This window comes from Myxine glutinosa, chromosome 7, assembly GCF_964187855.1.
Source record: "Myxine glutinosa chromosome 7, kmMyxGlut1.1, whole genome shotgun sequence".
Classification (NCBI taxonomy): domain Eukaryota; kingdom Metazoa; phylum Chordata; class Myxini; order Myxiniformes; family Myxinidae; genus Myxine; species Myxine glutinosa.
The window spans coordinates 130720589-130737286 of record NC_136267.1 but is presented as its reverse complement, the minus strand read 5'-3'; the positions used below and the strand labels follow the sequence as shown (position 1 = coordinate 130737286).

At 41.7% G+C, this 16698-nt stretch overlaps 1 protein-coding gene across 4 annotated transcripts in view; it reads right to left on the bottom strand.

Moving 5' to 3' along the window:
- PHF14 (PHD finger protein 14) overlaps positions 1-16698 on the bottom strand; it is a 325301-nt gene that overhangs the window by 128747 nt on the left and 179856 nt on the right. For all 4 annotated transcript variants that reach the window (XM_078782297.1, XM_078782296.1, XM_078782299.1 and 1 more), the window contains one exon: positions 10563-10833. In XM_078782297.1, coding sequence (XP_078638423.1) covers positions 10563-10833 — 271 coding nt within the window. The remainder of the gene's footprint in view (positions 1-10562; positions 10834-16698) is intronic.

The window sequence follows — 16698 nt, the reverse complement described above, 5'->3', positions numbered from 1 at the left end:
CCTAATGTGAGGGTCGAGCGGCGGAGCGTATGTAAGCAGGCTAGGGGAGTCTGGGGCATGCCCCCCAGAATTTTTTTGATTTCTAGATGCTCTGTAGTGCATTCTGAGAGGTGTTTTTAGCCGCGTCGCAGACGCTGCTCATAGAGTGCCCTCTGCTGTTGTTGTTGTTCTTCTTCTTCTTCTTGTTGCTCTTGCAGAGAAGACAAAACCTCAAAGCTCCACCCATTCTGGGAATCATAGCTCCACCCATTGTGGGAGAGGCTTCATATAAACAAATATCCACCATTTTATTAACTCGCATAGCTTTGAGGCCTGTTTTGTAGGCCCGTGGTGTTTTGCTCTCTCACACAGTTTTCTTTCAAATCAAATTCGATATATCATTTCATTTTTCACAGTCGCTAACATAGTTTTAGACTCGGTTGAAAAAAAATGAAGAAAATCCGATTAAAGTTGCCCTTTATAGAACGAAATAAATTCTCAAAGTCCTGTAACTTCAAGTCCATTGAGATATATATTTTTTAAATCGCGGCATGGTCAGTCATACACCGCCCGAAATAACAGACGGGAAAATGCCGAGATATATTGTTTTTTTTTTAAATCGCGACATGGTCAGTCATACACCGCCTGAAATAACAGACGGGAAAATGCCGAGATATATTGTTTTTTTTTTAAATCGCGACATGGTCAGTCATACACCGCCTGAAATAACAGACGGGAAAATGCCGAGATATATATATTTTGTTTAAATCGCGGCATGGTCAGTCATACACCGCCTGAAATAACAGACGGGAAAATGCCGAGATATATTAAAAATTCGTCCATTTGATGATAATCGTCACGATGAAATATTTAATTTATACGTCGTCACAATAATGTGGAGAGAGGAGATAGCTTCGTTCACGTGTTGCCACATATGGGAAATTGCCGAGATATATATTTTTTAAATCGCGGCATGGTCAGTCATACACCGCCTGAAATAACAGACGGGAAAATGCCGAGATATATTAAAAATTCGTCCATTTGATGACAATCGTCACGATGAAATATTTAATTTATACGTCGTCACAATAATGTGGAGAGAGGAGATAGCTTCGTTCACGTGTCACCACACACGGGAAATTGCCGAGATTTTTTTTTTTAAATCGCGGCATGGTCAGTCATACACCGCTTGAAATAACAGACGGGAAAATGCCGAGATATATTAAAAATTCGTCCATTTGATGACAATCGTCACGATGAAATATTTAATTTATACGTCGTCACAATAATGTGGAGAGAGGAGATAGCTTCGTTCACGTGTCACCACACACGGGAAATTGCCGAGATTTTTTTTTTTAAATCGCGGCATGGTCAGTCATACACCGCTTGAAATAACAGACGGGAAAATGCCGAGATATATTAAAAATTCGTCGCCACACACGGGAAATTGCCGAGATATATTTTCACTTTGCACAAAAATAACATCAAGTAATCGAATCAATAGGAATGTCCTGTGCCTATAACATCGACGTTATAGGCACAGCTGCATCTAGGCATTGTGTAACATCGACGCGGCTTTTGTTTTAATTAAAACTTTTTGTACTTGTTTCCTTTAATTGGCTATTTTGTTTGTATGAGAATTGGTAAATTATTACACAGAAAATGAGGAATTCCAAGTCGCCCACATGAACATTTAGTTCCATAGTTTTTTTTCTGTTCCTTACCGGCTCCCAACTACATCGTTTTTGGAAGAAGCAAACAAAGCAACGTCGCTCGAATGACGCATGTTTGATATGAGATTTTAATATTATCAGTAGCAACACTATGGACAGCATAAAATAGAACTGTCACACAAGAAAACAGCATGAAAAGGTTCCAAGAATATGTGAAAACTAAAAACCTCTGTTGTGTCTGTATTCAACGCAGTGTGTTATAATCTCACAAAAAGAAACTCAATTCGACAACAACTCAGGTAATCAAAACCAGGGACGCGGTGCATGCGCCGTAAAAGTGAATTGAAAACTCAGTGGGATGGCTGAAATTGCATTTTAGCTACCAATTGGGGTATCCGTGGTTGAGTCACAGTCCGGGCACAGCAGAGGTCATCTTCCACATGGAGCCGATTACGCTGTTTCGATTTGATATTCAACAGCGTGGAAAACCCCGCTTTGCAGAGATAGGTAGACAAGAATGGCAGAAGCACCCGGATAGCTATCTGGCTGATATTAGGGTAGCGACCCATTCCCACCCAAAACTCCATCAAGCTCTTCTCTTCAAATGTGTCTTTGGCAAATGAATCGTTTCGGAGATCCAGGAATTCATCTTGCATTGCCTCCGGCATGCTCTCCACGCAAAGGTTGCCGGAAAAAGGATTCCTCACAATTTTTGCCTCATTGTCGTCTAAATCAGGAAAATACCTATGAAATTCTAGCTCCAGTGACTGCAGATGCTCAAGAATGTCATTTTTCAGTACGGGATCAAGCTCTTTTCCCATGCTGTCTTACAATTCAGACATTCTTTCAAACATAGCAATTTTTCCTGTGTTCACTTGCCTGCGCCAGTTTTGGAGCTTGACAACAAAATCCTCTGAGATGATCGTGGAAAAGAATAATATTAGTCGCTCTTCCTTGGAGCTTGAGGTTCAGCTGGTTCTGCTGCTCGAAAATGTCAGCAAGATAAGCAAGTCGTTTGTTCCACAATTCGTCGTAATGCTGCAGGAGGTCATGTTTCCCTTGAAGATTCAAGAAATGTTTGACTTCCGCACGAAGTTCAAAGATGCGGTTCAGAACATTCCCTTTCGAAAGTCAGCATACAGCAGTATAGTACAGCAACGTTTCATGTTCCGCATTCATGTCTTTGCACAGCTCCTTGAACATTCGGGTGTTGAGAGTCCCTGCCTTGATGTAGTTAACAATCTTGATTACAACTTCAAGAACTTTCTTCAATGAGAGAGGGAGAGTCTTACAAGCCAGGAAGTAGCGATGAATCGTACAGTGGGTTCCTTTCGCTTGTGGTGCCAGCATCTTCACTTTTGCTTGGAATCCGGATTTGGAACCAAGCATGGCAGGAGCACCGTCAGTACAGACACCGCTGACGTCAGTACAGACACTGAATTGTGTACCGCTGACGTCAGTACAAAGGGAGACAGAAGCTCCTCCCTCATCCAACTTCTGTCGCTTTAAAGTTCTTTCATGCCGCTTGAAAAATTTGGGATCCTGCTTTGCAATGTTTGCATGTTGTGCACGATTCTTCTCGAGGTGCAACTTCAACTTAGATGGACTCATGGATTCAGTACTCAAAACCTTGTGACACAGCACACATTGTGGTTTCTCTTGGCCAGACACGGTAATGGACGTGAATCCAAGCTTTATATATTTGTCAAGATACTTTCTTTTTTACTCCCAGAAGCTATAACGTCAAATCTGCAATAGGGGAAAAAAAAAACAATTCAAAGTCAAAACAATATCAAAAAAAACAAAAACAATATTTAATTTTTAGTATGGTTCAAATTAACCCATGCCTCCCCGAGAAATACACCATGGCCCCCAGGTTGGGAACCACGGTGCTAGGCAGAATGAGTTAAAGACTAGTGCTTGAACTTGGGGTGAGCATGGGTGGGGTTTAGGGGGTAAAATGATTCAAAGTCCCTCAGGGTTTTGACCCCAATTATTCTCTCAATGTAAATTGTGTATGCTATTGTATAGTGCCATTCCCTCTGGGATGGGGTAATTACAAGTCCTCAAAAATACACCAATTCTTTTGGAATTAACTTATTTGTAAGGATGGGTTCTTCTCTAGTAACCTTAATTGTACCATTTTCAAACGTAAATAATTTTTCATGGGGTTGACATGAACGTACATGTTATTGATACACACAGTTGACCTGTTTTGCAATCCTAATCTGAGCATGTATCTCATGTTTATGGGATTCCCAGGTTCATATTTCAAACATGGTACTGTGTTGATTTGCCAGTTTTCTGCTTTCTCTATAACACTGGTCAACAAAAATGTAAACGTTTTATGGTTCTAGTATATTTTGAGGTGATTCTAACCAAGATGAACCTGTAGATTTCGATTATGATATCCAATTTTCACTAGCACATACAGTTTTTGAGAACCAGTATACCATATGACTACCACTTCATTTGAAATTCACAAACCTCTTGTTGACCCTGAGAAGGTATTCTTACCACCACTTCATTTGAAACTTGGTTTGATGAAGAACTTTGTGAAGGCCATGGATCAAGAAGGTGCTGGCTTCCACTACTTGCTAATGACGTTCCAAGGCATTGTATCTGAGGCCAAAGTAAAGGCGGGTGTTTTCAATTGTCCTAAAATTCGCCTTGTACTCACTAATCAGGACTTTGTAACGAGACTATCTGAGCTGGAAAGCGTTGCTTGGGATAGCTTTGTGGCTCTTGCTAACAATTACCTTGGAAATTTTCGAGCACCAACTTATGAAGAGCTTGTGGACAAGATGTTGAAGAGTTACCAGGCGCTCGGTGCTCGAATGTCACTCAAGATACATTTCTTCCATTCTCATCTGGACTTCTTTCCACAAAATCTTGGCGATGTCAGTGATGAACATGGAGAAAGGTTTCACCAGGAAATTGCCATCATGGAGACTCGATATCAAGGCCGATTCAATCCAAACATGATGGGCGACTACTGTTCGACTTCACAGTGTGAAAGTGATTGCTCCTTCAGAAATTCAGAAGCACTTTTAATGTGATGTAAATAAAAACATAAAGTTCATATTATTTTTGGAGTTTTACATTTTTTATGTGATGTAAATAAAAACTTTAAGTTCATATTATTTTTTGTGATATTTTATAAAGTTCATATTATTTTTGGAGATTTACATTTTTTTTATGTGATGTAAATAAAATCTTTAAGTTCATATTATTTTTTGTGACAATAAATAGACTTATTGAGATTTAATCAAGAAATTTGCATGCTCTAAAGATTTTCTCCACACTTATGATGTACTACGTCAAGGTTACTTGATAGCGAAATTTTAAGGTCAGATTCGGATTGGTGGGCACCAAATTAGTTAGAAACAGTTGAAAATAAGTCAGAACCAATTTGGCTGTTGACCAGTGTAATCAATGCAAAAACACAGTCGCATCTCCAATTGTTATCCTGTTAGTAAGATGTGCACAAGCTCCTTCATGAGCCTAAGTTCAATGTGTTCATGTAATTGTGGAGGAATACAGAATTTGTCAAGGCTAGAGTTTCCATGAGTTTCAATCGAATAGTAGTTTTTATCAGTGTACCAACTGCTATGGGAAGCAAAATACAAGGCTGATGTTTTGTGCATTGACATTTCAAAGGAGCAGGAGAGGGTCAAGCCTTACTTTTGCACCAAGAAAGGGTTAATGCCGGAACCGTCAGCTTTACTTTGCATCTCATGGCGGTTTGCATAACATTGTCATATTTTACACTTCTGACAAAAATTATAAGAAGTGTAAGCAATCAATTTAAAATAACTAGTCAGCCCGTTGGTCCATTGGACCAAATTTCCATTGGTCTTCACGAGCTTGTAGCACACTGTACTGCTTGTGCATTCGTTTGCCTTTCACCAAGCCCAGATGTGCTTTGGCCAGGGCGGGAATTATATGTTCGTTATTATTATTGCCAAATGATACTATTTATTATTGTTGTTAATATTGATAGTATTAATTAACATATGCTTTGTTACAATGTTATTGTTTTTGTTCTCTATTTTGTAATTAGAATGCCATGCCATGACCTATCAAACTGCTCTATACACCTTAACATGGTGCGTGTTTAGAAACATGGGAATTCTTCCAGATTTTTGTAGTTAATGAGCCTCATCAACTCAGGAGATCATAACGATCATTTAGATACATCACATTTCACATCAGAAAGCTCCAGTAGAACTCTGAATAGAATGACACACTGACACACACATAGACACAGACACACACATAGACACAGACACACACATAGACACAGACACACACATAGACACAGACACACACATAGACACAGACACACACATAGACACAGACACACACATAGACACAGACACACACATAGACACAGACACACACATAGACACAGACACACACATAGACACAGACAGACACAGACACAGACAGACACAGACACACACACAGACACACACACACCGACACACACACCGACACACACACCGACACACACACCGACACACACACCGACACACACACCGACACACACACCGACACACACACCGACACACACACCGACACACACACTGACACACACACTGACACACACACACACCCTCTCATCCATTTATAGTCAATTGAAAAAAAACCTGTCAAAATTAAAGAAAGGTTTGGCCAAAACTACCTAAATTTTTCAATCAGGACTCTTGACACATGCACAGGATAGCAAAGTAGTGAAATAAATAAAGTGCACTCTTGATTACTGGAGCAAGTGCACAAAAATCTGTTCAAAAAAACAAAAAGCATTTTCACATCAATGGCTGAAACAATCAACGCAGCAATAAAAACACAGTTTGTGAGATTATTGTCACAATAAAAAACCAATTATGGAAGAGACTTGTTTTAGAACAAAAGAACAGCCTGCACTGTCCATCCTATTATGAATTTGCAATTGGTCACTGGCTTTAACCCCAATACAGGTTTTTATTATGGACCCTCGGCATCAAAAAGCTAAACACATCGAGCAAACATCTTCAAATGGAGCACATCATTGCCATTAGAACATTTAAATTGCATCAGGTGTGGCAATGAATGCGAATTGTTCCCAGTTTTCCACCTCAAAGAGAGAAGACGCCATTTGTATTTTTGCCGCCTTCATTCCTACCCCGGTTAGAATCCCGTGCCGGCATGGGGAACTTGATATTATATTAAATATGGAACCTCAAGAAACCACACATTAAAATAAACCTCAAGTTGGGGGAAGTTAAAGAACCAGATTTTAAACAAAGACGTCATCGGCAATTAATATAAAGGGAGGTGGGGGAGGGAGCAGAGATGGGGCTCAAAGAAAGGAGAGTAAACTGGTTTTCCACATTGCGGTACCAGCAATACAAAACTAGCAAACCATAAAGCACTGCACTTCCTGGTTTCTGTTTGTATCACTGACATTTATATCCATGACTGTAAAAGCTGACAACCTTTAAACTTATTCAGAACATGTACTTGGCTTTCCTCAATCGGCAATGATTTAGCGTCCCAGAGTGGGTGGTGGATACTTAATGGAGACTTTTCTTACATTCATGTGAAAACTTTTGAAGAGCATAATTTTTTTGTGTAACAACCTCATTCATTTTCTTGTCTTGTCTGCCAACAAAGTGGTCTATCACACCAAGCAATTATGCTGCCACGCAGGAGACAAGAGGAAGAGAATGCTTTCGGGCTAGGCCTTGGCAATTGTGCGAACTCATGTAAACGCACATGCTAGGTAGGGAAGGGGGATGCGTGGAGGGGGGGGGGGGGGGAGGAGGGGGCACAGTGCTTATGACCCAGTCTGCTTTGCCAATGAATAACAATTTTGGTGGTTAATATCTGGATCAGCTTAAATAATTGTGTTACAATGATTAATGCAACTCCTTGGTTTGGCAGGATAGCCGAAACACACAAGCCCTCGCCTCAAAGATGTCTAGCCTGGGTTTGAATCCCGGACACAGCTATAAACTCTCACACTGCTGTTTTGCTTGCAGGCAGGGCGAGGCATAAATGTGTGCGGCATCCACGAGAAGATAATTTTGGCAGAAGACCCATCTTCCAGCACTGGTTGTTGGAGGATGTTAAAGATCCAATGGTGTTTTTTGCAAACAGTAGTTGAGTTGTGAATGGCACCCAGGGCAAATTACAAATTATTGCCACCTTCAGTCGAAGTGAAGCCTGGCCAGCTGCTTCGAGAAAGCATGGCCAAATCCATTCCCCAGATGACCCCACAAAAGGTTGTGACTTCAGGGCATTAAAGAAGGAATAGGAGTACCGTAGTTGTATAAAATAATTTCCCTGTCTCAACTGCATTTACATTGAAGATGAAAAGTGCTCAACATAACCCGAAACCACTTTCTTTCAACACTTCAGAAATTACACCAGCCATTGTTCAAGATAACAAACAAGTTCAAGATCTCCATTGTTCTGGACTGTGGCTCGTATCGAGCGATAAAGTCATTGGAGCATGGAATGAAGGTATTGGAAAGGGTGTTGGAGAGGAGGATAAGGAAGAAAGTGAAGATTGATGAAATGCAGTTTGGATTTATGCCAGGAAGAGGAACGACAGACGCGCTTTTTATTGTGAGGCAGTTGCAGGAGAAGTACATGGAGAAGAGGAGGAAGTTGTTTCTTGGGTTTGCTGATCTGGAGAAAGCATTCGATAGGGTTCCAGATGAAGTAGTGACATGGGCATTGAGGAAGTTAGGAGTGGAGGAATGGTTGATCAGAGTAGTGATGGACTGATGGCAATGTACAAAAGAGCGCGCACAGCTGTAAGGACGAAGGACGGGAACAGTGGTGAGTTTGAGGTGAACGTGGGAGTGCATCAGGGGTCGGTACTAAGTACACTACTATTTGTAGCTGTGATGGAGGTGCTGGCTCGGAACGTAAAGGAGGGTTTACCGTGGGAGTTGTTGTATGCAGATGATCTGGTGTTGATTGCAGAAAGTATGGATGGACTGAAGGAGAAGATGAACAAGTGGAAGGAATGTATGGAGACGAAAGGTCTGAAGGTGAATATCGGAAAAACAAAGGTGATGGCAAGTGGTAAAGCATGTGGTGAGGTGGAAAGAACTGGGAAGTGGCCATGTGCTATGTGCAGGAAGGGTGTCGGAGTGAACTCAATTCAATGTACAATGTGCGCTGAGTGGGTTCATCAAAAATGTAGTGGTTTGAGAGGGTCATTAACCAGTGTGGCAGCTACATTCAAGTGTAAGGTGTGCACAGAGAGCTGCAGATGGAGGAAATGTTGAGTTGGATCTTGGAGACGGCGTGAAGCTGGAAGGTGTGAAAACATTTTGTTACCTCGGAGACATGCTGAATGGAGAAGGTGGATCAGACTCGGCATCGGTTGTTAGATTGAGATGTGCATGGAAGAAGTTTCGGGAACTGAGTGGCGTGCTGACGAGGAGGGGAGTGTCGTTGAAGCTGAAGGGAAAGGTGTATGCTGCATGTGTGAGAAGTGTTATGATTTATGGGAGCGAGACATGGGTAATGAACGTAGAGCAGCAACGAAGGGTGGAAAGGGTGGGAATGCAAATGGTTCGGTGGATGTGTGGAGTATCGTTGAGAGAGAGGAAGCCAAATGATGAATTGCGAAAGATGATGGGAATAGAGCCTTAGTCCGTGGGCTGAGTAGGGTTTACATGCACCCCCCCCCCCCCCCACAACTTAACTTCCCGGGTATGTCCATGTACCCCCCACCCTAGGGGTTAGGAAAAACCATGTTAACAGAAAAAAAAACTCATTCCCTCATAGTCTGACCTCTGGTGACCTCATTAGTGACCTCATTTGCATATAACACATCATTGTAAAGAGTGTCCCAGGACAAACATTTTGAGTGGTCATATGCAACCATAGGATGACTAAGTAAAAAGTTATGGCCATTTCAATTTCGCCTACCCCTAATTTTTGGGAATCACTGACACAGGGGGGGTAACATCAAAATATGCATGGGAGGTACCTTGGGAATGAGTTTTTTTTCTGTTAACATGGTTTTTCCTAACCCCTAGGGTGGGGGGGTACATGGACATACCCGGGAAGTTAAGTTGTGGGGGGGGGGTGCATGTAAACCCTACTCAGCCCACGGACTACCTGTGATGGATGCTGTGAAGAGAAACAGTTTGAGATGGTTTGGTCATGTGTTGAGGAAGGATGAAAGTGACTGGTTGAGAAGAGTGATGGAAATGAATGTGGAAGGAAGTAGAGGACGGGGAAGACCGAGAAAGACTTGGCTAAAGGTGGTCGAAGAAGAAATGCGGGCGAGGGGGTTAAGGGGAGATGCAGAAAATAGGGCAAAATGGAGAACATTGTCATGGGGACCGCAAGGCTAACCCCCCCGCTCTTGCAGGGAAAATGGCCTTTTAAAATGCCAACAACAACAACATTGTTCAAGATAACTTTCACACACGCGGTCATAATTTAACTTCCAAATACCAATGAATGTCCTCCCAAACAATGTAATTTGGGAATAGAAATAAGAGCTCCAGTTTTTGTTGAATTGACATGAAGACGACATTGAAAACATACACAACGTCCAAAGTAAGATCATATTCACAATAAAGTTCAGAGCGATATAATAGGTTTAATTTCTCCAATAGATAAATTTTGAATCCAAAAATGTCATTTTGAGAGACCAAATTGGTTGCCAAATTGTCTACATTGCATCATCGGTCTTTTTTCTTTCATTGTAGGATGCATTAATGAGGTTCACACAATGCACTTCTGGTTTCATGATGAAGTGATGCATAAATAAATTTTAAAAAGCACAAAAATATTCTTGATATGAAGTGCTTAAATTTTGGAATAGCTTTATACCTCAACCAAATATTGTAGAATCATGGCTTGACTATTCATTATGTCCATAGAAATGCTTACCCAAGTAGAAGGCCACAAAATCAGCAGTGAGTGCAGGTTGTCGACTGAGCTTCCGCCGACCCTCCCCAGGTCCAGCCTCAGCCATCTCCGTGGGTACCACAATAACGCTCATGCCAACCAGCTCAGCTTTGTTCAGCATGGCACGCAGAACCTTGGCGCTGCTGGTCAGGGGCCGTGGAAGCTTCTCACGAGGAACCCAGGGGTTGGGCTTGGTGAGTCGGGTCTGCTCAAAGCGGGCGCGGTACAATGAGAGCTTGACATCAATGCGAGCCTGCAAATTAATGTCCACATCCAGAACCCAAATCAGATAACAAGATTACGTTTTGTAAATGTCTACATTCTTCAATTGAGATGGCTTGTGAAAAACTGCCTCTTTCGAGATAATTGTTTCCTTTAAGCAGTTACATATTTAAAATCAAATAAAGAGTAAGATAGAGATTACAACATTTTAAATAATTGTGTACACTTTGAAGGTTTATCACTGATATTATGAATTACATATGTGTGGCTAGGGTGAGAGATCCTGAGTGGTCTTAACACCCATGGACACACACACACACACACACACACACACACACACACACACACACACACACACACACACACACACACACACACACACACACACACACACACACACACACACACACACACACACACACACACACACACACACACACACACACACACACACTTAATTCATTGTACAGTATCGGCTATTCCTAAAATATGACAATGTAAAGGATTGCTGTAAATTGTTAATTTCACAAAATACCATATTCAACTTTATTTAAATTGTAAACCTCTAAACATAGTTCCCTTACTTAAAGCAAGAACCTTAGCCTATGAGCAATTGACTAGTTTCCCGACTGCATGGATCATCAGCTGGGCACCGTTCTTCCTCGAGGTTTCAATTGTTTCAGCCAAGGAGCTCTCCAAACGGCGGATCCACAACCTCTGTTGCGTCCAGTCAGTCAACTCATCAATGCAACATCACTAATCAAACTCTACTCGCGAGAGGATTTAATATATTATCACAGTTACAAGTCCCATCACACATTTCCTTACATGATAATACATTCAAGCATGCACATCTTACCTTAAATATAACATGTCTACCAATCAGCACGACAACTCCACTCACCTCTGGATCAAACTGTGATTTAAATATTCAAACGGATATTTATAAGCGGCTTTTTCCAACCTGCCCAATCTCCGAGCAACCAATAAAAATAATATTATGACTAATGCATTTGTGTAAATATCTAAATAATATTTGTTACTATTCATATTGCATTTCACGAATTATATTTGGTGTGGCTTTATGATCTGAAAGAAAACTTGTTTTCATCTGCTAACTGTAGCTCCCTGTGTTAGCATACATTTGACAAGCTGTATTACTCTATTGACAAGTTCAGTGCTGTGCGGTTTGTGGTTGCTCTCACAATCTCAATTATTACCTCAGCCACCGAAGGTTAGCGGAGGTTATGTTTTCACCCCTGTCTGTTTGTTTGTGAAGAGGATATCTCAAAAGGTTGTAGACGCATTCGGACGAAATTTGGTGGAGGGGTTAAGTGTGTGACAAGGACGAAATGATTAGATTTTGGTTAAGATCTGAATCCAGATCCTGATCAGAAAATTTTAAAAGCGATTCTTCACAATAGTGATGGGTAAAAACGATGTATACACAAAGAATTAAGTTAAGCACCCCTACACAACGAATTAAGGTAAGCACCCCCTAATATATATTCTTTGTGTATATGTATACATTGGCATATATTCTAAGGTATGTGAGATCAAATAATGATTGGTATGACATTAGCAATTATCCATTGATGAAATTGAGTGATCAAAGTGAAAAAAAGTGATTGGTTGAGTCAGTGATCCGATCACGTGGGTCCTACACACGTTATTGACGCAAAGATCGCTAGAGGTCTTCTCAGAACAATGACTGTACGTTAGAAAACATAAACGTCATCCACACTGTCCGTGATGGACCTATAGCTCCATACTTAAATTGAGGTGAAAATATGCCTAAAATTCCCAAAAAATTTCACCTTAAATTATTCAGAATAAAATATTGAAAACGGCATGATTGTTATGTTTTTATGTGACCATAATATCACTTCTCCAGAAAATATAGCAATATCATGGGTATATTACACTGTTTTGACGACAACAAACTTGTAATGTGCGAGGTTGTAAAAAAAACGGGGGGGGTGCTTAACTTAATTCTTTGTGTATATATCACGATATCTCAAAAAGGTTATTGACGGATTTGGACGGGACTTGGTGGACACGTTGGGTGTGTGACAAGGACGAATTTATTATATTTTGGAAAAGATCTGGATACAATATTTTTTTAATGATTCTTCATTATTGAGTGATAGGGCCAAAAAAGATATATACAGTAGTATAGCATGACATTAAAAAAAAAAAGTTGTGGATGGATCATGACAAAACGAGGTGGCTGAGTTGGTTAGACAGCAAGAAGAAGCAGATGAGATTTTGGTTCAGGTCCAAATCCAGATCCGGCCCATCAGTGGGATACAAAACAAAGTGTTCAACCTGCGGGAGGTATGCACTCTACCAAGTGTTGTTCGAGTTTCACCACACCATACAATAGCTTTTCAGGAATGTTGCTGTGCGCGCATGAGCGCGCGCGCACGCACGCACGCACGCACGCACGCACACACACACACACACACACACACACACACACACACACACACACACACACACACACACACACACACACACACACACACACACACACACACACACGCACACACACACACACACACACACACACACACACACCTTTACTGGCCAATTTCTTCAACATCCACTGCACTCCTCACTCCAAAACAACATTTTACAACAATACATTAATATCTAAATACGCAGGAGAATTGAAAACCTTCACAAGCTAATTAAATGTCATACAAAAGCATATTGAAGGTTACTTTTTAAAATATCCATGTAAATATTTATGAAAAGGAACAATTTAGCCAATTATTTTCCAAACCAATGAAGTTTATCGGAATAAAGTGGAAAAGTTCGTGAACTTTTTTTTTTGGTTGTAAAATTACTTAAAACAATTTCACATTGTCTACATTAAAACACAAACTAGAACGGAAATATTGACAGACTTTGGAGCGAATTACTTCTGCTTCAATGCCCATGTTGGAAGTGGTTTTCCCATGAGACATCTCATTTATCGTGCCTTTCTGTTCAAATATTCCAAAAAAGGAAAATGTGCAAGAGTTTGAAGCAAGAATACAATATCCTACAAAAGTTATGTCAAATGCACAATTTTATTGACAATGTGTAAACAGGCCTTTACATGTGGCCAGTAAAGAACCTCCTGCTATTTATGCCCGAATTACAGCCAAGATTTTGACTCGTTTGACGTGGGATTATTCACCATTCCTTGCATGCTGTTTCTCATAGTTATTTCAAATTTTGTGGTCATTGGTGTTGAGTTTGACGGATCCCACAAAACCTATTATCACGGGTGAACAAAATGACCTGAACCGAATCTACCTGTATTCATTACTTCACAAAGCACGTATCTCCATTTCAAGGCTCTAGGACACCCATTCTTTGCACAATGTGCCAGAATATAACGACCGCACTAATGTAACAGCTGCTCTTCCATAGCTCAACAAAGTTATTATTGAGTTTGCTATAGATCCCAATGAGATCCAGAACTCTTTTTCCACATTGACAAGGTCTGACGTGATGAAATGTCATTTTTTTCAGGTTAATCCTTTGCTGCATTCTATTCCATCCTGAGATTATTTTCAATGCTTTGCCAGACAGATGATGATAAGAGTAGATGTTGCCTGTAATATGCATATCATAATCTATCTATAATTCCAGTAATCTCTGTCTGTCTGTCTGTACGTCTGTACGTTTGTCTGTGACCGCTGTTTCTCGACAACCACGGGTCCGATATACTTTTAACTTGCCAGGTATATTGCTGGGGACCCGAGGATGTGCCTTTTCAAGGTTTCATATTAATCGGACAATTACTTACCGAGCTATGTCCAAAAAACGATTCAACCAATCAGAGAGCAGCGAACGATCGCGTGTGCCGAACGTGGCAGGCACACTCTGCCTCGGATGGCACATTTGAGAGCGTATTCATTTATTTCACGTTTGCAAACTATGTTGGCGTTAAACTATGTTTTACAACTAATAAAAACGAATTTGCGATTCATTCGCTTTCCTGCGCGTTTGTGCACGCGATGGCGATTTCTTTACCAAACTCCGGAAGCCGTTCGCTTTGGACCAAACCATTGCATGTAAATAGAGGGGGGGGATTGTCACCACTCGCAAGCCGTTCGCTTTGGACCAAACCATTTCATGTAAATAGAGGGGGGGGGATATAATTTTAGATATAGATATAGTACGGGCATGCCCTAGTAATAATAATAACAATAATAATGCATTTATTTTATATAGCGCTTTTCAGGAAGCCCAAAGACACTTTGACAGAGTGCAAAACATAATGCATAGCAAAACATAACGACAATTGCAAAAAAAGAAGAATCAATAGGGAAATATTCAAAGCACAAAGGAGGGAGAAGGAGAGGAGATAGTCAGGGGTTAGATGCTGTGGGTTAAATGTTGAATGCAGTGTTGAACAGGTGGGTCTTGAGTGATGTTTTGAATGTGGTGAGTGAGGAGGAGTCTCTGATGGTGTGAGGTAGCAAGTTCCAGAGGGTGGGAGCAGCGATGGAGAAGGCCCTGTCCCCCCAGGATCTAAATTTGGTCCGGATGGGGGGGGTCAGGAGGTTTTTTTTTTTTTTTTTTTTTTTTTTTTTTTTTGTATACAAGATCGAGGCTCGTGAAAGAGCGAACATTAATCACACACAAAGCATATAACATCGGGAGCGGTAGACAAGATGGGGAGAGAGGGGGAAGGACACAAACACAACATTTGAGAGCAGGGACCGAGAGACATGGAGACATCGAGAGATCTGAGAGAGGGCGAGGGCTTTGGGGGGGGGGGGGGGGGCATGGGAAGGGGGCGGTGGGAGAGGTATAAAACATATGGACACTGCCAGGACTTCCAGGAAAGAAGTTGGAATTTCAAACAAGGTGGATCTGGGGTGAATTAGCGGGGGTAGAAAAGATCAAGGTTTTGGATGGGGGAAGATAAGAGATGGTGGTGAACAGCTGTTTTAAAGACCTGGAGGGAGGAGTAGGATTGAAGGGAGTGAGGGAGTTTGTTCCAGAGGCGGGAGAAAAGAGGAATGAAAGAGTGAAGGTGAGCAGAGAGCCGAGATTTCGGCAGTTTAACCATCAGAGGGTTGCTGGCAGATCTTGTGCGACCTGTAGGAATATTTGGGGGACAGAGCACAGAGAGAGCTGGGGGTGCAAGGCCGGAGAGGAGTCGGTAGAAGACAGAAAGACCACCTACCTGCCTGCGGTGAGTGAGTGAAAGGCCCTCAGAGATAGCTTCATCGCGGGAGATTCCAATAATTCTGAAAGCTTTGGTTTCAACAGCGTGAAGCCGAGCTAGGTGTGAGGCAGGAGCACCGGCCCATAGGGGAGAACAGTATTCCATTGAGCTGCGGATGAAAGCCTTGTATGTGGTGAGGAGCTCAGGTGTGCCGAGGAAGGACTTCGCACGACGGAGGATGCCCAGTCGGTGACTGGCTTTGGAGGCCAGCTTGGAAATGTGGTTTTCCCAAGAAAGATCATGGCAGATAGTGAGACCCAAAATCTTGAGCGACAGAACTTCTTGGAGAGGATTGTTGAGAAAGTAGATGGGAGGGTTGTCCAGTCGATCTTTTCGGAGAGACATAGTAAGAGTGTGAGATTTGTCAGGATTGAAAGACATGTTCCACTTGTTTGACCAGTCTGTGATTTTGTCCAGGTCTTCAGAGAGTGAGGAGGCAGCAGACTGCCGATCTGAGGGAAGAGGAATGGAGCGGCAGAGAGTGGAGTCATCAGCAAAGAGATAGAGAGGATTTTCGAGAGAGTCAGAGAGATCATTGATGAAGACCAGAAAAAGCACGGGGCCCAGAACACTGCCTTGGGGAACTCCAGCCTGAACAGGAAGAGGAGATGAGAGAAACCCATTCAGGGCCACACGTTGACGACGACTAGAGAGGAAGTCCGC